At 33.4% G+C, this 23,586-nt stretch overlaps 1 protein-coding gene across 1 annotated transcript; it reads right to left on the reverse strand.

Annotated features, from left to right (window-relative positions):
* Positions 1–974: 974 nt before the first annotated feature.
* LOC134272109 (synaptotagmin-C-like) lies at positions 975–15,454 on the reverse strand. The gene is made up of 6 exons (XM_062754350.1): positions 15,107–15,454; positions 7,167–7,422; positions 6,226–6,371; positions 5,489–5,971; positions 2,749–2,866; positions 975–2,423 (listed from the first exon to the last, which is right to left on the reverse strand). Exons 2-6 carry the CDS (start codon positions 7,324–7,326, stop codon positions 2,113–2,115), a joined length of 1,218 nt encoding a protein of 405 aa, XP_062610334.1. The 5' UTR covers positions 7,327–7,422; positions 15,107–15,454; the 3' UTR covers positions 975–2,112.
* Positions 15,455–23,586: the final 8,132 nt, after the last annotated feature.

Raw genomic sequence — 23,586 nt, forward strand, 5'->3', positions numbered from 1 at the left:
TGACAATCGAGAAAGTAATGTAAACATGTATACGATATGTATGCGACCTATTGTTTGCATTTTAAAATTACTCAATAAATCAAGGTCATCGGAGGGAAACATTTTCGCTTAGCATGCGAGCCCAAGGGTTAAATCCCGGTTGATCCTTTTTTTTTTTTTTTTTTTTTTTTTTTTTTGATTTTTGAAGTTATGAAGTATGTCAATAGTGTTGTGAGGTGTGTTATATTTGTATTGTTTCATCATGTATATTATTAGTAACATTAAGTTTCTTGAATATTCCAGAGTGGTCAACATGTTTTAACAACTTCTAGAATATTCTAGATTTATGATACTGTATAAATACCCTGTCCATTCGATGCATAGATAGACTTTGTCATATAAGCACCACTGAGGTACAACTGGAATATATTTTCACTGGGACATTTTGTGCAGCAACGGACACTCTGATGTATGTTATATTTAGAGTACGAGTTTTCTAATGTATAAGAGATAAAGGGCGGGGCTTAAGGCGAGAGCGACAGCGCGAGCCGGGCCCGGCCCGGTATCCCTGACACAGTAGAAAACTCGTACTCTAAATGAAGTTTGTTTTTTAAAATGCTCCCTCGATAGAACAAACCACCAATCAGGTTACGGTATTTCACTGTTCAGCCAATCAGATTACTTCATTGTTGAATATATAAATAAAAGTTGAGAGAGCGCGCTAAAGCTGTAGTATTGCGATGGAACATGTGGACGCGTTTGGGGAATTTGAGCTGGGCAGCGATGTTGATTTATTAGATTTGCCGTGTTTAGATGAATTCCTAATCAACGAAATCGATGATATAACATTATCTCAAGTTTGTGAGACGATAGAATTCGAAAATGCGGCATATGAAGGACTGATGGACCTCTCCCTATCTCCTGTGCCTGGCAATGACAATAGCTCGTTGATGGAAATCGAAAACAAAGACACTGTTTTGAGCGAATTGTTTAAATTTTATTTCTTATCTTATACCAAGCATCAAACAATGTTTTTGTTTTTTGCTTAAAATAAACCCGATGTGATTATACAAATCACAGAACACTGGAATTAAACTTCCAATAAGGCCATTCCAAGTTTTTCCTCTGTTTAGCATCCACCCATCTTTCAAAAACCCTATTCGCAAAAAACACACAGGTCAAAAAAAAATAATAAAACACATATTTTATAGTAATAAGAATGACGTAATTCAAAAGATATGATTTCATTTTTTTCTATTTTTCATAAAGAAAGTTATTTTCTGCAGCAAAATCAAGGTATTAATACTGAAACTATTCCAATAATGAAATATTATACAAATATTTAGAGATATTGCTGGAAATCACAAATTTTGACCTGAATAATTAATTTTCGGACTCCTGATTCTGTTTGTTTTTTCTGACATGGGTTGTCAAAAACCAAGGCGCACGCGGATGCTAAACATAGAAAAACTTTGGAATGGCCTAACTTAATATACGAACACATTCAAACACTTGTGCATCCTTACAAACCCAAATTCATGAAATATAAAATCATTAAAACCTATTCCACATGTCTTTCAAAGAATACACACTTATGTGTGTGTCATAATCTAGGGTAAATCATAAATGTACATGTACCAGTACACCTATCAAGTTAAATTAAGCAATAATTTGATTCATGAGTTTTTAAAAAAAAAAAAAAAAAATCAAATATTGTAAGAAATACTTGCTAGCCTGTGGCATATTTGTTTATACACGTACCAATCTCTGCAAATTTCTACTTAGGTGATCAAAAGCTAGCACATCTTACCAGAAAAAAAAAATATGTCGTACACTGATCTTATGAAAAATCGTTTTCGATACTACACGAAAAAGTTTATAATATGTTTCGTGTATTCATACAAAATTACCAGCAGCAGTCATCTTAAATTTGCTTGTGCTATGTAAATTAGACTCACTTTGGTGCTCAGTGCACCGAGTAAAGTTCTACATGTCCCGAGGTTTAGGTAGTATTGCAAAGGTTATTGGAAATCCACACGTTTGCAGGAGATATTTCAAAGGACGGAATATGAAAGAGAATGAATGAGAGATACTAATTATATCAACTTCACCGTAATTACAATTTCACTGGTTTCACTGTTCAGTGAGTTTATGCACATGTAGGACTGGATTTCTCGGCGATCTTATCATTTCTGTCCAGTGCTCCTGTGCTGGGCCTCCAAAGGGTAAACCAATATAGATCCGCCCCAACACTTTCTGTTCCGAGTTTTCCGTGTTCAAAGAAATGGCACTGATTGCTAGATACACTTTCTCGAGTTCCTGTGTGGGCACATCAAACGGAAAGGTTTCATCAAATTCAGGGTTCGCTTCCTCCGTTTTAGTTCCCGTTTTGGTTTTCTTTAGCGGTTTCCCGTCATGCATTAGAACAACTTTGATATAGGTATCTGTTAACAAAAATCAATGTTAGCCATTTCCGCTTTTAAGACTTTTAAACGATGTTATTTAATTGCTTGTTAGAAAAACACAATTTTAAGTCTGAAACTAAAGTTTAGGTAGAAATAAAATAATCAATTTTTATATTGACCTTCAATGTAAAGTAAGCATGGGTTGTGAAAGAAAACATATCAATGAACACAATAATTATAAAATACTTATCAATTAGCTTTTCTTACTGAGAAGGTTCCATGTAACGTACAACCTCGTTATCACTTTACGGCCAAGAAACTGGACTTATTGAAGCCCTATTTTTTTCTACGTCATAATACTTACCCAGTACATTCTGAGGCCTGTTTGGTGTCTTATAAATTTTCATTTTGACTACGTTGACATACAGTTTTTCTGCCGTGGGGAGATAATTCAATCCAATGGATATCTCCCCTGATTCCTCCTACAAAATATATAGCAGGCTCAATGAAAAACATTTAAAAATTTGATAATGGCGCATATATTTAATATAAATAATATAATATCACCCGAAGCCAAGAAAGTACTTTTATTCAATTAGTTATAGAAAATAAGATTAGCTGTTTCTAAAATAAAGCATTCATCCTCAAACCTTTTTGTATTAGAATTAGGACTCGTACACACAAGTTGTCCTCAAACCTTTTGTATTAGAATTAGGACTCGTACACACAAGTCGTAGTAAAAAATCTAAAACGACTGCTTTAATAGGATTGAGCTGTTTTCAGAATAAAACTACGAAGGGTACACTAGTATTGAATAAATTCTGTTAAAGATATAGTGTTTTTTTACTGAAACATTGTGTTATATAAAGCATACAATGTAGATGGTTAGATGTAATAGTGTTTGGAACATTGACTATTGCATCAAACTGCAAAAAAATCTATATGTCATTTATTTCATACTGCAGCTGTGGCGTTAAAAATGTGTATTCGTTTGTTTTTATCGACCTAAGTCATAGCTTGAATCATTACTCAAGTTCAACACGATGTTTTGCATAACAAACATGATAATCACATGTATATAAATCACGTATCATTTGCATTCCCGTTAATTCTTCTAACAAAGCAGACTTAGTTAAGCCATAATAGGGAAATCTGTCTTATTTTTTTGTTGATGAAATGAAATGTATGGAGATAATGAATAATTTTTAAGCTAAAAATTCCATTAAACAATACAAAATACGAGCAAAGGAAACATGGACCTCCAAAACATAAGGTTGGATCAGGTGCCACAGAGGATTGAGCATCCCCTGCCCACCAGTCACACCCGTCGTGTGCTTGTCAAATTTACATTTTTTTTTTAATGAAATGGAAATGTAGTGAATCACTCTCTAGTTTGCTGGGTATGCCAGGGTCTACCTTTCGCCCACGTTATGCATACATTATTCCATGCTTCTAACTATCGTTGATGCCCTGGCATACCCAACAAACTAGAGGGTGATTCCCTAATTCAATCAATGACAGCATGTTATTAAGCTTCCGTATAAATCTTTTTTTACCACCGAGATCACTGTTATCTTCATGACAAACATTGCTCTAAACAGAACAGGCTCGTTGACAATGCTAAACCTAAACTTCATAGAAATTTTCTTACCAGTTTTTTAGCTCTACTGGTCAGAGACCAGAAGAGCTTATGCGATGGTAATGCGTCCGTCGTCCGTCCGTCTGTCTGTCTGTCTGTCTGTCTGTCTGTCCGTCTGTAAACAATTTTTCAAAAGCTACTCCTCCTACAGTTTTGGTCTGATTTCAATATTACATGGCACACAAGTAGACTACACTAAGATACATAATTCTGTGTATCGGTTTTTGATTTCGATGAACGGTGTTTCCGTTGTTACTAAAAATAGAAATTTCTGTGAAATTCTTTCAAAATGCTACTCCTCCTACAGTTTTGGTCTGATTTCAATATTACATGGCACACAAGTAGACTACACTAAGATACATAATTCTGTGTATCGGTTTTTGATTTCGATGAACGGTGTTGCCATTGTTACTAAAAATAGAAATTTTTGTGAACTTCTTTCAAAATGCTACTCCTCCTACAGTTTTGGTCTGATTTCAATATAACTTGGCACACAAGTAGGCTACTCTAAGATACATAATTCTGTGTATCGGTTTTTGATTTTGATGAACGGTGTTACCGTGGTTACTAAAAATAGAAATTTTTGTGAACTTCTTTCAAAATGCTACTCCTCCTACAGTTTTGTTCTGATTTCAATATAACTTGACACACAAGTAGGCTACACTAAGATACATAATTCTGTGTATTGGTTTTTGATTTCGATGAAAGGTGTTGCCGTTGTTACTAAAAATAGAAATTTTTGTGAAATTCTTTCAAAATGCTACTCCTCCTACAGTTTTGGTCTGATTTCAATATAACTTGGCACACAAGTAGGCTACTCTAAGATACATAATTCTGTGTATCGGTTTTTGATTTTGATGAACGGTGTTACCGTGGTTACCAAAAATAGAAATTTCTGTGAAATTCTTTCAAAATGCTACTCCTCCTACAGTTTTGGTCAGATTTCAATATAACTTGGCACACAAGTAGACTACACTAAGATACATAATTCTGTATATCGGTTTTTGATTTCGATGAACGTTATTGCCATGGTTACTAAAAATAGAAATTTCTGTTAAATACTATCAAAATGCTACTCCAAATAACAGTTTTAGTCTGGTTATAATATAATGTGGCATGCATGTAGACTACACTAAGAAGATAAAGAGACTTAATCAAGGATCATTATTCTATTTATTGCTGTTGAAAAGTTTCAATTTTTCAACTGCTTAAGTACTTTTCACTTCCTTTGCTATAAGTACAAACCAGTAGAGCTTCAGTCTCGACAGAGACTTCTGGTTTTTATTAGTGTTTCTTCATTTTTGTCAACGTCCTCAGAAAATGATCATTAAAATTACCTATGCCCACAGTACTTTAAAGTGCTTATTCAAAGTCTGGTAAATGTTTCTTTTGTCTTGCAAAATTCAAAATAAGTAAATATTTATATGATTTTATAAATATAAAATCAGTTGTCAGAAATACACACCTCTATTGGTGCCCTCAATTTTTCCTGGAAGACTTTTTCCTCGAAATCTTCAAAATGAATTTTCTTTAATTTCATAATGCACTCTCCGATCACTATCTTTCTAGAATACTTGTCCAAGTCACAAAGTTGAAATTTAATGCTGATATGCTTTACACTGGTGGCTGCAATGGATGTCTTAAACGTCTCATTAAAAGTTAAATTGTCTTTGAATTTTTGTATCCGAGTCTTGAACTCGGTGTCAACATTTTCAACAGCACCGGTAAAAAGTTGTCTATGAGATCTGTATAGCCTCACCCGTATATACGGAGACAAAATGGCGGTTCTATCTTCAACATTTAGATCTGTAACCTCCAAAATTTTAATGAGTAAGTCATTGTCAAATTTGTCGTATTTTAGAGAGAAGTGCAGCGTGCCGTCGTGAATCTGTGAGGCTGAGTGTAGAGAACCGATTGATCCATTTGGTACGTAACTGGGTGACATACTCTGGGGAAAAAATAATGAAAAACAAACATTAATTAATTTAAAATTTGAAATTAAAAAAATTTAATAGTACCCAATGATTTATTTTTTAAATATGAGATCATGAAACTGATTCATTAAAATCACAAATAATTGACATTTAAATTCGATTGAATTTTAGAAAAAAAAACCGAACTTGTGTTAGCTTATTTCTTTTTGTTCTTTATAGTATAATTTTATAACTGGAAAGTCGGGAAACATGCATAAAAATCTAATACCCTTCTAAGATCCAGAGCACTCTTTGCGCTAGCGTCGGACCATTCGGACGACTCTTCTTCTTTTATAGACCCCAGATAAGATCGCCTGTCGTGTTTGGATTCCAGCATTATGTCAGTAGATCCATAATTTATCAAAGGTTTGCCATCTGAAGAATTATCATCATTGCTGAGTAAATTTTTTTTTACTTTTTACAAATTAAAATACCATGATACATATTTGTATTTATAAAATAAAAAGATTTTTAATAATGTTATATCAAACAAAATACAATCATGAATATAAATGGTTTATTTTAATGCAATCAGAATTCTGATCGCCCAGTTTCCCATCAAACTGCTTATCTCCATATTCCTCTCAACACTACAACACCTTATCTTATCTTCCGTCAATGAGTAAAAAGTCTGTGAAACAGTTTGTCGTGTGTTGCCACTTTTGTGACATTTAATAATTTGTTTGAAATTCTCAAAAGTATTATTAACAACATCTTCGCTAGCCAAGGGTTTCCGATTCGAAATCTACTCTACGGATCGGAAACCCTTGGCTAGCAAAGATGTATTAACAATGACGTATAATTTTTAGCAGACACAAAATATAAAGATGAGAAATAAACCAATTTTGTAAAGGGAGATAATAAAAATTTCCAGCAATTAACAGAAAAATCATGAATATAGGTCAGAAAACGCCACTGACTTGACCGCACTAGGGAAAGTTCAGACCCAGTTAGCTTCGTTATAATTCCTCTCTTTCGAGTTAAACACAGCATGAATGAATTGGCCTTGTCATGATTTGCATTTCGCTCTTAAATTATTTGTATTTTACTTGACGCAGAACTTAAACCAAATTCTGTCTAAATGTTAATTTATTATTCAAAGGGATTAGATGCAGGGGCAATGCAATTCTAAAGAAAAGAAAAGACGGATTCAGGGAGGGGAGATCATACCTAGTCGATTCGTATTCCGGAACGGACAGTATTGATAAAGACAGCAGTAGGGAGAGAGCACACACATCAACGTCAAAACGACCAAGACCATAAAGAGCGCCACCCCAGCCAAGATCAGCAACTTGTCCCACACATCAAGGGCAATTATCTCCCCTGTCATGTTGTTCTTTTAAGGAGTCGAACCTGTATACTCATGAACTATGCGATGCATGTCCAATTTATTTAAGTTGTATTCTCGTGTATTTCAAAACATCACCTGCAATTACATTTGTTTAACTCAATCAGTGAAAAATTAAAAGTGCATGTGTAGATTTGAAATGCAATAAAGAAATAGTTTTAAAAATGTGATTTTCTCTTTCTCAAACCCACCAATTAAAAAAAGCAGGCCATACTTAATTTCTATCAATTTAATATGCTTTAACTTAAGAAAGACATATTAAAGTTGAATTTTTATATTCAAAATAAGAGGTACACACTTAAGAATATAAATATATTTTTTAATCACCAAGATATTGAAGAATTTCTACAGGGATGAACTTACTACAACATAATTTTAGTATAGTTTTACAATATAAATATATTAGGGATGTCAACGAGTACCCGGTTAACCGGGTACTCGATCGAACGTCCGAGTATCGAATACTAAAATCAGTACTCGGTTACTCGGATGTATATTTTTGAATATTTCTTAGCTTGTTTATTAATGCATTAAACAATCTGTTTTAAAGCGTAAAATACTCATTGCACTTGTACATCAGTAATTAGGGTTCCCTACTCCTGTAAATGACCGTTATCGCCCGTGGCAGTGTTTATACAGTAATTATCGTGACAAAGCACCTGTAACCTGGGGGTCGTAACATAAAGGCTACTTAAGTCTAAGACCGTGCTTAAGTAGGACTTAAGTACAGTTCAAAACTTAAGACCGTAACTAGAAGCGTGCTAAGATTTGGCAATCTAAGCAAACCTTAGGCGGTCGAAAGAGGTGACTTAAGTATATCTTAACTTTCTTATACATCTATTTAGAACTATTTTATGTTGACTTTCGGTGTTAAAGCATTCCTCTATTCATATTATGTATTAAAGAAAATAATTATTCCTATTAAATACTAATATGAGATTTTTTTTTCGTCGGGGGGGGGGGGTGTTACTGATCAATGATTCCACTATTACTCTGAAGACACCGCACATGTAAATGCAAAATTTAATTTTGGGGATACGTCTGAAATTAGTGGTACCTACCTAGATCGGTTATAAACACCAATCCAATAATCATTATAAGTAAATTGAACACAGCAATAGTCTAATTCATGGATCTGTACGTTGACTTTGAAAATATGAGATGAAATAGATTTTTAAACACAGAAAAATGTTTTGGGGTGAGAGGATGATGACCAAAAACTAATAAAGAGTGTCTGTAAATTAACATAAATGTAGAACGACAAGAGCGTCTTTAGACAGGGTTTCCTAGAGTTCGATCGATTGGTCTAGAGAGAGTGGTGAGAGAGAGAGAGAGAGAGAGAGAGAGAGAGAGGGGGAGTTGTTGATAAATGAAAAAAAAAGATCTCCTGAAAGAATTTCAACTCTTGATGAAATTGTAAATAATTATAACTACTGCAGTGTTTGCTTGCTGACATGGACTGAGACATCGAGGAGGGGGGATTCAAAATGTTTTGTATTTTTTAAAGTTTTAATTTCAAGTAGACAGACGTTCGGTTACCTTGTCATGTCTACGAGAATAACAAAGTAAGTGAACATTAGTCAGAACAAAAGAACAATAAACGGTAACTGAAAACATCGCAGCTTCGAGGGATAAACAATAGTAATACATTTACAATGAACCACAAATCACCATCCACTTTGTGACCGCTCAGTATTTTTTCTTAATAAAATATGCAGTGTATTTTATAACAAAATTATATCTTTAATACAAAATCTAATCTTACATAACTAAAACGATAGGTAAGGACGTTAACTTTTATACATATTTAATTAACCGAATCATTTTGTAGCAATATATCTGAATAAAATGAAAAAATATAGGGTGATTCATAAGAAATATTTTGGACATAAGTTTGACTTAGCTAAGACCTTCCTAAGTTCGCTTTATGTTACGGTTTAAGACATACTTAAGTAGTTCTTAGGCAGGTCCTAAGATTGTGCCTAAAACGTACTTATGACCCTACTTAAGTCAAAAACTTAGCAAGCTTTATGTTACGAGCCCCTGGCTTTTCTCACCTTTGGCTGTCTTCTACCCTTATTTTTGATTAACTTTAATTATTTGTTTTCACTGAACATCGTTTAAGGTCTATTATGATTTAATAAATTTGACAATCTTGTTAATTCTGCGAGAAGTCTTTTAAAAATTCTCGGGAAAAGAGACCGATGATATTGCCCGCGCGATTGTTGATATGGGTGTGTTTGATTACCTGCCAATACAAATGGTTGAAGACAAAGGCTTAAAAAAACTTATGTCCATCATTGCACCAAACTACAAAATACCGTCCCATAATACTAGAAAATCTATGTTCGAAAAGTGTACTAAAACCGTAAATCCGCTGTTAGGCGAACTTGATCAAGTTCAAGTTAAACTGTACGACTGATACCTGGACGTCAAACGCAACAAAGAGTTACATTACAATATACGGAGCAGATTAATTTTTGAAACAAGAAATCTATGAACTACTTATGATTTTATTTCTTGTGTTTATCTGATGAATAAATTGAACATAAACGATGTTATATTGAATTTCATCGGGCACGAAGTGCTCATCGTTGTTACAACAGAAATACACTAACGGGTAAACCTCCTATCAAAGCATGTGGTTTTATTTCTACAAGAGTTTACAATGTTTACTTGTTCATATTTATTTACACTTTTACCGAGTACCCGGGTACTCGATCGGAAAAACGTCCGAGTAACCGAGTATTAAAAATTGACCGATTTGACATCCCTAAAATATATTAAACGTAAAGATACCGATATACATTCCATATCAAAATAAAATCAAATACATTTACCTGACTTCGGATTAGTACCCTTATTATTTTGAACACAATCATCGTACAACAAATTAAATATACTTTAACGATTATCTTCACGTCATCTTTTTTCCCCCTTTGCTATGTAAATATCATAATGTGCTCATATGATAAGTAATTTTTGTATACCTTCCACGATAAGTTGGAAAATAATTGTATTCGCATCAGATGATGCCATTAGGCACGTACTATTAATCAAACGCCATTAGTGACCTATATATTCATCAATTTATAAACCCTAAATGGTTGACATATAAGTATTAATTGAAGCATTTGCACATTTAGTTAGTTTCATACAGACGCCAATGAAAGCTGTGACACATTGTTAAGATCGTGACTTTTCCGATATATGCTTTTATCAACAATAGTTCTGATTCTACAATTTAATGTCAGACATCCCTCACTTTTGGCACAACGAAATAGCACATCTGGAGTCTTTGATAATTTAATGCATAAATAAAATTGTTTCGCCTTTCGGATTCTTATTAAAAGGTCTTAATAATTTCTCAGCAATGGTCATTACTTATTCAGAGGGAACAATGATATATGTACCCTACCTGTGTATAGAGTCCTTTATGCTGCACCTCTACAATAATTGCCAACACTCCTAAGCAGTTTTAGTGAAACAATAATACCTTCCCCGATTTACAAATATCCCTTGTTTTACAAGAGGCCAGTGACATACTATGGTCCCCGGCCATGCAACTTTGTACATGTATCAGATTGTATTAGATCATTATTATAAATCCCTATCAAGTTCACTATTAATCAAATAATAATCAACACTTACATTCATCATCAACTCATTCGTAAGGGTTATTAACTCGATAATTTTAAATAATTTAGTAAAATGGTGCTATTTTAAGTGACATTTTTGATCATAGGAATACCATAGACAAGAAATTTGTACGTTTTATGACAATATAACTTGCTGTGTGCCCTTTAGCTTGCTCTCAGCAGATGTCGCTCTAATTGTACACTGTAGATGGTCAAACATCTGGACTTTTTATTTATAATTGAGTGTTAATCCTCGCTGTTACAATGTTAAATGAATTTCAAACAGCAACAGGTTTCACTGTGGGTCAATAAATTTAGCCCAGGTCATTCTAAACTGAAATTAAACAAAAATTTTAGATCAAACAAATATAGTTTCAGAAATTAAAATTAACTGACCACCATATATATATGTACACATACGCATCTGTGGGAAAAGTTTTTAAAAATAAGTTTTAAAAAAAGATGAGATAAAAAAATTACTCTTTTTTATCGTTAGTTAAAATCTACATGGCAATTATAAGCTGCTCTATACCTAGCTGCAGATCTGTAGCTCTCCGAAAAAATATATATTGATAAACCGGAGAGCTACAGAGCCACCCATTGAAAAAACTGTATATTTATTGCGCACAAAAAATGCGCTCGGTTCTCGGTTTACTTCTCCATGTTTTTGAAGCTGTAATGTCAAAATATTACTAACCGTGTGTTCCTAACATATTCTATGACTCTTTCCACAACAAAACATTCCTCATAATTGTTGTTAATAGTCCTCCTGGCCCTGATATTGCAATCATCGAACAATTCGCTTATTTTTACTGCCATTTTGGTTTCAAAGATAATTCGGTCCAATATGCTTCGTTCAGATGTCAACTACGAGAGAACTTGATAGAGGAGAGAGTAATTTTTTGAAATCTTCCATTTTTTGCAATTGAGGTAAGAATTTGGAAAAATTAATCAAGAATCGAGCGGACTTTTCTGTGCGCAATAAATATACAGTTTTTTCAATGGGTGGCACTGTAGCTCTCCGGTCTATCAATAATTTTTTTCGGAGAGCTACAGATCTGCAGCTACTCTATACCTGTCGTTTTCATTAAGCTTATAAATTACAATATAATTCCAACTTTTCATTTGAAAAAAAAAGTCCATTTTCCAAAATCCTCATCACGAGGGGACTAAGGATCCAGTATTGTTAAACTGTTAATCCATTGAAGGGGCTCCTCCTATTTCTAGCCGTTTAAACACTATTATATCTTATTTTGATATTACCATTTTCAGACATATCTGTCCAAATATTGTTTAAAAAGCATTATTTACAGAGACTTTGTCTTTTGAAATGCATTCTAAAGCGTCCATGGTCCTTGCTATTGTTTCTTATATGAATCAGATTCTAGACACACACACACTCTGAAGAATACTTGATTCATTGTATTTCATTGATAACATTGATGTTGTCTTTGGATTAATTGATTGTATATTGTTTAACGTCCCTATCGAGAATTTTTCACTCATATGGAGACGCCACCACTTGCCGATGGAGAGCTGCAAATTTTGTCCAATACTCGGCACTCAGGGCCATTGAGCAGGGAGGGATCTTTTTTCGTGCCAGCACCTACTGCGACACGGGACCTAGGTTTATACGGTCTCATCTGAAGGACCGGTCTCCACGTCCCACAGTGGGATTAGAACCCGCGACGTAAGGATCAACTCTTTACTTCGCGACTCTAGAGCAGACGATCTTACCATGCACTGCGCCACGCTGGCGACTGTTGTCTTTGGAGACCAGATCATAAAGGCTTTGGAGACCAGATCATAAAGGGACATAGACCCAGTTTCAACAGCATTTTTTACAACCAATTTTAATGTATACAATTCCTAACTAATACAATTCTAATGTTCGGCAAAATTTTCAACTTCATTAGTAGATTTACAAAGGAGATACAGAACTTAAAATTCTTCATAATGAAAACAAGGCTCATGCCCTATTTTTGTTTACATACAGAAAATTTTTTTAAAAAAAATGAGGTTCAGCAAATCGCAAGAAACTCTCTCGTCTAAATGTATTTAGAATTAACTTCTTTACTGAAAAAATCTGCTTTGATCGAAAATTTATTAGTATATTTAACGTATGTTAACAAAAACATGGCATGTGTCCTGATAACATAACAATGGTTTGGAGCTTTAAATCTGTCTTGTATCTCGACATCTGAAATTCATAATTTTTCATTAGAAAAACCTATGTTAAATATTTGTAAACATAAAAAAAATGGAAAAATGAATTTGAAATTTTTAGCTGAAACTGTGTCCATGTCCCTTTTAAACAAAGTGTTGGAATTAAGATGGACACTAACTGTGCATGATCCTTCATTATCCGAAATATTTTTATATACCTATAAAACAGGGTGTATTACAAATATTTACAATAACAATAGAATATTTTGAGATAATCGAACTCAGAAGTCCATTAGACAATACAAACTTTGGAGCAGAACAAATACGGACCTCTAAAACATCAGAGGTGGGATCAGGGTTAAAACAAGGACCTGGGCTTTTCCATTTGGGAAAAATTAACATTTTGTTGAAATTGGGAAAAATATATTTAACATTACAAAAAATTCAAATAAGAGTTGTTTTTTCTTTCATTTGCAAAGGCATTTCATTGACTTATTTTACATTTAGTCAATCAGTTTTTGGAGAATGCCTTTTAGATTTTTTTTAAACAACATTTTTAATATACATATTACTGGGTTTGAAAACCATATTTTTTTGTTCCGAATCTTTTGGGAAATTTTCCTTCATGAAACTGGGAAAACACATACTTTTTACCATTGGGAATGGCGCCTTATACAGGCCCCCTACGACTCCTAAAAAACCATGGAGATATATATATAACGATTATAACAATTTACCAACCAAATGTTTTCTCCTTTCGTGCAGCTTAGACAAAACACAGACTGAGATCTGTTTCAAATAGGAAATACATGTACCACTTTTTGGAACGTTGCGCATGTTCCGTGGTAAATTAATACTCCCAATTTTTATGGGGAAACTTTTTAAAGAAGCAATTCCTTAATCAAAATTCTTTTAAAAAATTATATATTTCTAATTAAGGGAACTGTTGTCATACCTGAAATTAAAAATAAAACCCACACACATAATATTTCAAAAATACCTGAGGCTGGACTTGAACTACATGTACGTCTTCCTATGCTCTGCGCTGTTTCATTTACAATAAACCTATAGATGCAAGTAATACTTAATCCGATATTTTTCTTATTTTCACTTCCTTTACTTGAACATTGCAACTGCTTATTTATCAACCCCCATAAAGGAATCTCTTGTAGTTGGATAGTAAATTATGAAAACAAAAACGCAATATCTCCCACGTCATTATCGCATATCCTTACATTCATTCTACAATTTTTTTTATCCCCCTTCTCCTGCCCGTTTATTCATGTTGAAAATGACTTATTTCGGGTTGTACTCAACTTTCAAAAGCGATGAAAACTTAAGCTTAAAAAGTTCGGATAAGATGATAACAAATAAAAAAAATGCAACATTAAAAAAAGTTTTTGAGAAGTAGAGTATTAGCGGTGATTGACTCCATCTATCGTATACGTGGGTTTTTCGCCTGTTGTTAACTTATGTTAATCAAGTATTATCTTGGTCCTATTAGCGATTGGATGCGTCTGTCATGCACAGTATCTTCTGATTTTGATTATGTAATAAAAATTTACAAAAAAATTATCAAGTTTAAAATTTATCTCCAAGTGAACAAGGAAACTGTGCAAAATAATCAATTTTACTTTATACATGTATATCTCCTTGTTTCATACATTGTAGGAAAAAGACTGCGAATAGTGGAAAATAACACATGTCAAGGTGTCCGCTGTAAGCAATCGGAATACAAAAGAGAGCATACGCCTTCCTTAACCTGGATATTTGACACACAAATCAAAGTTCATAACTTAAAAGTGTATTCCTGTTCTGCTACGTGTATATATGGGGGGATTTAAGAAAATGTACCCAACGGAGCAAAACATAAACAAGCTTGCTTGGTTTAAATTCCCCCTTAAATCCAGTTTTATAGGTACACTTGTTAATGAAATATTTTACTTTTGAATACATACCTTAATCGTGGCAGTCTTTTTTCATCTTGCGCAATGTATTTGTCCGATTCCGATGTTAACACGCAGTAATCTTATAAATATCTTTATGGCGGTTAATAAATTGTCCCCTTTAATACCGTTCAATGTATTCGCAATTACAGTAAAACCAAGACCTGCACTATTGTCCCACTAGGTCAGTCATGCACATATACTAGTATAACCAGTAAGAAGGTTTCCGGATGTCTTAGGTTCACGATTCATTGCACCAATTTTATTCCTTTTAAATATAGTTTAAACCGTTTTTAATTCACGGTAGATATATATCTGTGTATATGTAGACCTAGAGATCCGGGAGAGCTGGAGGCTTTATCGGAGACCCTCGTGACTCATAGGTAACAGCTGGTACTAATGTCATACAATTCACGGCGATAGATAAATATTTGTCTCTGGCCAAGCTCTTTCAATCTTTTCTGCAGACCTAAGATATGTAGCAAATATATTTTTTTCCTTTAAAATTCAGCCAGGGAATTTAATTTAATAAATTTTCTCCTAATTTGTTTAATTGCTATCTAGTATCTACAGTCATTTTCTTGATAATTAAATGGAAAAAAAAAATTATTTCAGCTACATAGGAAAAGTATTTTCAAAAGTATTTTGTAGAATACTATTGCAATTTTTCTTTGCATTACAATGTACATGTATATTATTCCCTGTTAAGATTAAAATTATTGTTAAAATTTTACCACAGATAATGTTGGCAACTTTAAGATAGAGACCGATGCATTATAATACATTAAAATTCATAGTAGTTTTATTACTTTGAATTAGGATCTTATCATCTAAGTCTGAAACTTAATACTAAAACTAGATAAAGAAGCAGGAAGTAAGTTGATGGGGTTATAAAATACTAAAAGGTATACTTAGTATATCCTACAAGTTAAAAATAATTGGCATTGATTCATGAAAATTAATGCACAGTAACTAATACCGCTTATAGTTAGTAATATCTCAAACTTATACTTTAAAATACATGCATTAGATCCGTTTGAATAGAAACAATATTGAAAAAAACTTATTTACTTTTTTGATTATAAAATGGCATAAAATACCACAAAAGAATTACAAGCTTTGTGATGCATATATGAAATACCAAAAAACTTACAATTTATGAGAAATTTTGCTGTATCTATTGGAGCCCATAACAAACATTGCAAATATATTAGGAAGAACAAATTCTGGAAAGAATTGGACCAACAGCCATTAAAGGGAAGAACAGCAGAGAGAAGACATTCTTAATTTCCGAGAAAGGTTTGGTTATAGTCCACCTGATACGCTTTCTACCCACCAATGTTGGGGTGTGTTGTACATTTACAAAAAGGGTTCAAATGTTTTATTTGTACCATTTTCTACAAAAGCCTGCTTCCGATAACTACACGGTAGCCAATTTATATGTTTGAAGCTAATAACTAGTGCCCTGTATAGATGTACAGTATCAAAGTTTCGAAATCTTCATTTTATTTACTCTCAGGCCTATTGGTAGTCAAAAAACCTTTTCTGCAAAATTCATATCCCCTATACACCTCTTACATTTTGAAGCGGCTAATTTATCTTTTGGAATATTAAAAAGTGGTGTCCGAGAATCAGATGGGTAATAAGGTTAATGAATTTTCATTTTACAGTGTATTCAAGAGAGCATTTCAGGATCAAAAACCCGTGTTATTTCTACAAAAACCTGCTTCCACGAGTTTGGTAGCTCAATCAACCGATGGTATCCTTTAAAAATATTACAATTAATATTCATTTTTATCTTGTAGGCCTATGAGAAGCCGAGAAATAATGTTTATCTATATAAAATCCGGTCCGTTATCCCAGAACTCTTCTTGGAATTAAAGCAGTATTCAAACATTTCTTGAATATAATTTAGGGACTTTAAATGTGCCATAAGCACTTGGAATTCATCCTATGGAAGGACTAGAAGTCTAAAGTTCACAAATCATTAGCCGGGCTTATTGCTCAAAGAGCAATTGCCGGCTTATGTGATCCTGTTCAAGGCAGGATGTTAACCCCATAGTCGCCATTTTAAAGTTACGTGCAAAAATATAGTTCTTACTCTCAACCGCTTTTGAGATAATACAAACGCTAAATAAAGCAACAAAAATAAAACGAAGTTTTATCTATATAAAATAAACATTAGTAGTAATGATTTTGAAAACTTCATAAGTCAAAGAACATAGTTCATTAGCGTAAGGATTTTTGATAATCAGGTACGAGGTAGAGAAAGGAGAGGGAACCAGACTGGCCTATTTGTTTACATTCAGCTGCGGTACCAGATTAATTCTGATTCTGACAAAAGCGGACCGTGGTATTAGGATTAAAAAACTCACTGTCAGTGTCTTATCATTTATATTGATAGTTTTAAAATATTTTTTTCATCAGAATATAAACGTGATTCATGTTAGAAATCCATTCTACTCTGTAAATGAGCCCGGCTCTCTGTACTTCTGAGTATTTTGATTTTTAACATTAAAAAACTCTTTCCAAAATGTCTTTGTAATGAGAATTTGCATTTCATAAAATTTCAGTTGGTAGCGAATTTAATATATATATACATGTATATAAAATTCTAGCATATATGTAGCTATTGTGTCTTCTTTCCTATAGTTATCCAAATTAAAGAGGAATTAGTTACTCTAAAGGCAAACACTCGTGCGGTTATTACTTTGTTAGATCGAGTTCTTTTTTGTTTGCAGCAGCATTATGAAATCATTCGAAACACTACAAACAGCTTAAATTGCATTACTGTTTGAATTAATTGTACGATTTATCTTTCTTTTAACATATATAATTTCTTTCAAGGTAGATATTCATGGCTCGAGAGTGACTCGAAATTGTGCTGGAATTAGTTAGCACGCGAAACCCTCAAATCTGTCTGTTTTATGATGCTATATACTGTAGACATAAATAGTCAAAATATTTTAATTTTAATATACAGTATTCTGTGGACAATATTGTTAGAGTTTGGTGTTAGTACTTTCTGTCTGCAGTACTCTATATAGTCGGAATAGGGAGGATGGTTTCTGAATTTCAAATATTGGGGAAGAACTACATTGTATAAGGCCAAATATGCTCGAGTGGAGATTTTCCAATTTATTTTTCCTAACGTTACTCTATATACTCAACATAACTCTATATATTTTTTGATTTAGTATTTGAAAAAAAGAAGTGAGTAGCATGAAAAATAAACAATATTTTCCCCTGGAGGGACCATTGGGCACATACTACCATTTGACAAACAAAAATTTAAATGCATTAAACAAAACCGAACCAACATTCCATTTAAAGTATTTCCATCCTCCTGTGTTGTCATAGTTTTTTGCAAAAACTTAAATCCATGCTCAATAGGAAATAATAATGTTTCTCAGTAGGTGTAATGAATAGTATTGTTAAGAAAGGGATTGAAAATATATATTTATATATATTTTTCCTTTTCTAATCAATTGTTCGATCTAAAAAATATTTCTAAGGGCAATAACTATTTCTCTTTTACTAGTATCTTTTTTTCAAGGCAAGTTTCTTTATTGTGCTTCTAAAGTAAAACAGTTTCCTCATCCACACTTTAAACTTTTTTTTAAAAGTTGCAATTCGATCGAGCGCAATTATTTTGGATCTTTCATATCATACTACTGCATTCGAACTAGTTTTATAACACTGTTAACTACAAATGTATGATTGTTTAAGCTTTTATGTACCTTTTTGTTCGTGTCTTACATTTTCAAACAAATATATAGCAACATATCATAAGCTTCGGAAGCAAATTCAAAAGGGAGGCTAATTGAAAGACAGGGTGTGTGTGGTGGTGTGTGTGGGGGAAGGGGGGTAAATACTGCATTTATATTTCTATATGGTTTTTCTATTTGGATAAGTGAATTAATTTCTCAATAATTCAAGCTGAATGTACATTTCTTCAAGTGAAATGTCAGGAACCTAATACATGTATACGCATGTCAATGAAATACAGGTGACTCTCGATCTCTGGAAGTTCAAGGGACCGCGAGAAAAGTTCGAGAGATCGAAGGGTTCGAGAGAAAAAAGTCAATAAAATGCGGAATTTTTAGTTCCGACCATGGATGTTTTACTTTTATAGATACCGGAAATATAAGTAAATAAAGTAATTGCACGTTTTCAATCGTATTTTACAGGTAATTTACTTGATATCAACAGCAATGGTCGTATTTCGAATTAATAAAACGAATTTTTACAGTTTCAATATTTACTTGTTCTTTCAAGACTACATGAAACCCGAATAGCAATTGTCAGTTTTGCTATTCCGCGGCTTCATCGGGTCCTTCACCAGTGTTCACCAGGTTTTTCTTAATCGGTATTCAGTCCTTCAGAAAGGAATTTCTTGTGCAATATTTGCTATACTGAGATTATGTAGACTCTAATAAAAGTTCATATTCTATGGGAACTTATTGACGCGAACGTCTATAAATTATTTTCTAACGGTTTCAAGTCAAAAGAAGTTGTGAATTGGTTTAAAATATACCAATAATAATATAACCAATTAATTATATCAACACACGGACGACCCACAGGTGTACTGTCATCTATGTAAACTCCAAATTAACACCTCCATGCCAGCCCCAGGCGTTCACTGTTTTCCAAGTAAGTCCAGACTGTATCAATTTTACGGTTGATTGGCGAGTATACACGCGCAATCAAAACTTCGAGAGATAGAGAGTAAAATTCAATGAAATATGTGTAACGGGACCCAGGTTTTGGTAGTTATAGAATTCGTACCCAAGATAAATCGAGAGATCAGTAATTTAAATTTGCTTAGTTATATAGAGAAAAAAACGGGACCGGAGGTTCACTTCGAGAGATCGGAGTTCGAGCCATCAAGAGTGAACTGTACATGGTGACAACGAACAGTATTCAAGCTCATGAGTCCATAAAACAACACAACATAGATGCCCAGTGAACACATTTCTCCAAAACATCAGAGGTGGGATCAGATGCCATGGAGGAGTGAGCATCCCCTGCCGGACGGTCACACCCGCTGTTTGCTTCTAATGATCGGGAAATAACGGAAACATTAGTCGTCAATTCAGTGTGTAAATAATAGCCTAACAATTAGTATACAAAACGCTAGTCAGCATTTGTATTTGCTGAGAAGGTCATTGTATCGACCAAAGAACTTACGAAATGATGATTTTAAACGAAACTGCTGAAATTTTTGTTTCATCAACTTGTTTGTCAACAGTTACCTCGTTTTATAAATTGTACATCCCTTACGTATCGAATAAACTATGAGATAGATACCACGTATAAAGCTGATGAAGGTATATTGATGCATAAGTAAGGGAAGTTGACGATTGAAAAGTTAAAGTCATCACGTTTATCATAAAGCTTGGTTGTTAGATTACCATAAACGTATTTTCCAAGTACATTGTAATATGTGTCACACTCTGTGGTATCTTATCTCAAACTTGCCGGGAAATATTGTATCGATAGAAGAATGGAAACCATTCTTAATTGACAATACGTCGTCGATATATCTAAATGTCGAGTTGAAGGCCACAGCAAGTGTTTTCTTCTTTTCTCGTGTAAGATTTTGGACAAATTCTACTTCATATGAAAACAAAAATAGGTCTGCTAACAACACGATGCAATAGGTGTCCTGGGAATTTAATAGATTTTTTGCAGGTCACCTGTCCCTTAAAAACGGGTATTGAAATACAGAAACTCAAGCATCTTTATGATGTCAAGAATATTACTTATGTGTACAATGAATGGGTTTTTTTCATATTGCAAATGACCAATGACAAAAAGCAAATTTACGAGTTCCAATTTGCTTTTTATTGAAAAAGAAGGTATGATATTTCCATACTTTAATTTTGCGTCGGTGGTTTTATATAAAAATTTAATGCTGTAAAATTTTGAAAAATGCTTTGAAATCTTGTGATTTCAAATTTTGCAAAAAATCATACAAGTAATTTTTCCACATTCAATTTACGCCACTTATCGAATATATTGTTACACAGTACTCATGAAGTTTTCCCTCACTACTGTTAATATCTTGGTGAGGAGTGAAGAAGACACCAATTTTGAAAATTTACTGGAACTGGCTATGTAGCTTTGTCCACAGGAATCCAATATAAATATGGTAATTAAAATTCATTTTGGTTGTTTGGAATATAAAAATATTAAAAATTGACATATGATTTTGAAGAATTTTTACTTAGAAAGCGAACTATGAGAAGAAGTAAATGGACAGTAAATTTACTAGTCTTCTTAGTGACTTTAATTAGTTATTTTTTGCAGTGTTTAAAAATGGTGAAATACAAGACTGGGCCCTTTTGTGATTTTAAGAATATTACTTATATTTAACATGTTAATTCCTTTGTTTTCATATTGAAGTTTGAGGGGTAAAAACGGATTGTTTTAGCTGTGTTATCTTCATTTTGCAAAATTCATCATCACAGATCCGGGCCTATATTTTTATGTCGAGGAATCAAAAAATGGGCTTCCCTTGGCCTTTTGAAGAATTTTTAAAACTTTCAAAGGATTTCCAACACTATCGACCTTATGTATATATAGCCATAAGGAAAGGCTGTCCCTAGTTTTCTTATCCAAAATTCTCGTTATCTAAGGAAAGGTGCATTCAGTGATTGACTGTATGTGTTGTGATAAAATAAATCTTTTTAAATTTTTATTATTTGTATTTTGTAAAGTTCCGCGAAAATTCGGACTGCTTTTACATTATTAGGTTGGCAAAATTTATAACTTAAAATCTGCAAAATTTGAACGTTCAGAGTTTAGAAATGGATGAGAAATCGAGGTTAGAACTTTTGACAAAATAGAATGATCAGGTAAATTAAATGTTTGTATAAACACTTCTGAATTTCATTATATCTTTGAAATATATGAACTGATATTCTTTTATTATGTGATTCCTTGGTTTCATCAATATAAATACGTCAACAAAGATTTTATTTCGTAGACACATTAGAAGATTTGTAGTTCACTGATAAAGAAGCTATGCTCAGTAAGATTACGGGTGAAAGGAGTGTTAGTTATCAAAATGTTACACGTTTCACAGTTTTTCGCAGATTTTAAAATAGAAAACATGGGATTGGGAAAGGAATCTTCAAACATATCTCTATCTCATGCATCTTTCTTTGTTTCAATGGGAGGGTATAACTGAATTTTTTAAAATTTAATTAAAAGTCCCAGTCACATATAAATGTCAGACAAGTAGCATCCGGGGGTGGGGAGAAGGACACTGCTGCCTTTTAGTTTCAGTATGGTTAAATAAAGATAATACATGTATAAGGGTAATGTAATGTGTGAGTGAAGAATTTAGTACTGAAAGTAGGAACCTACCCCATCCCCACAAAATAAATTTTTCGAATGTGGACAATTTCGATCCCTTTTTCTGATAATGAAGGTTTTTTTTCAGATAAGTTGAAACTGTGGGCAGGTCCACCCACATGCCAGGGACGTCAACGACAGTTTGAAACGTGGGCTGCTATAGTCCTTAAGTGCTAGACTTCCGTATGTGGTTAAGACATCGCACCAACCAGACAGTTACACAACCCAATATTTTTTTTTTCATTGCAGAAGAACACAAGCATGTTTTCATTTGTTCCTTTCTATCATTTTGTAGTTTTTGAATTTACTGGGTAACAATAAATTTGGCGCCCTTTTGGCGCAGTGGTTATAGTTGTTATAGTGTCCGCTCTACAGTCGCGGAGTAAGGAGTTAATCCTTACGTCGCGGGTTCGAATCCCAATGTGAGATATAAAGAACGGTCCTCGGGAGAAACCGTATAAACCGAGGTCCCGTGAAGCAGTAAATGCTGGCACGAAAAAGAAGCATCCCTGCACACTGGCCCTAAGTGCCGATTATAGGACAAAATTTGCAGCTCTTGGCGTATCCATGTAAGTGAAAAATTCTCAAGAGGGACGTTAAAAACATACACACAAACAAAAAACATAACATTTTGACTCCAACTTCCTTTGTGATATGTGAAATTCAAGTTTCTTTTTTTTTTTTTTTTCAATGCATATATTAAGTATTTCTAATGGTTCACAAACAACATTTCGTAATGAAGTCAAACTTGAATCCTTGTTGTAAAAGAAGACATTACTTTCTTTGAGTATACATAGCTCTGCTCTTTGATTCTGAAAGAGTTCAAATGAAGGTGAAATATTTATTTTATAGTCAAATATATCATCAGATCACAATTCAAAGTACTTTAAATTTGTCTAGAACGATTTATCCAGTCGGCGAGAAAGATTTTCATCAAATCAGTAGGAGGTGATAAAAGAATTAGAAATATTACATTCACAATCTTTAACTAGTGCTAATTGTAAAGGGATCCGTTACAGATGTTCCCCAAACGCTCCCCACATCCCTTTTGGTGCCATATTCCCTGTAAGCTTCATTAAACACGACAAACTCTATGCATTTGAGACCTTTACCTAAGTCGGATGTAT

Source organism: Saccostrea cucullata, unplaced genomic scaffold (genome assembly GCF_032062105.1).
Source record: "Saccostrea cucullata isolate Sc308-1 unplaced genomic scaffold, CSIRO_AGI_Scuc_v1 ctg4355, whole genome shotgun sequence".
NCBI classification, from domain to species: Eukaryota; Metazoa; Mollusca; class Bivalvia; order Ostreida; family Ostreidae; genus Saccostrea; species Saccostrea cuccullata.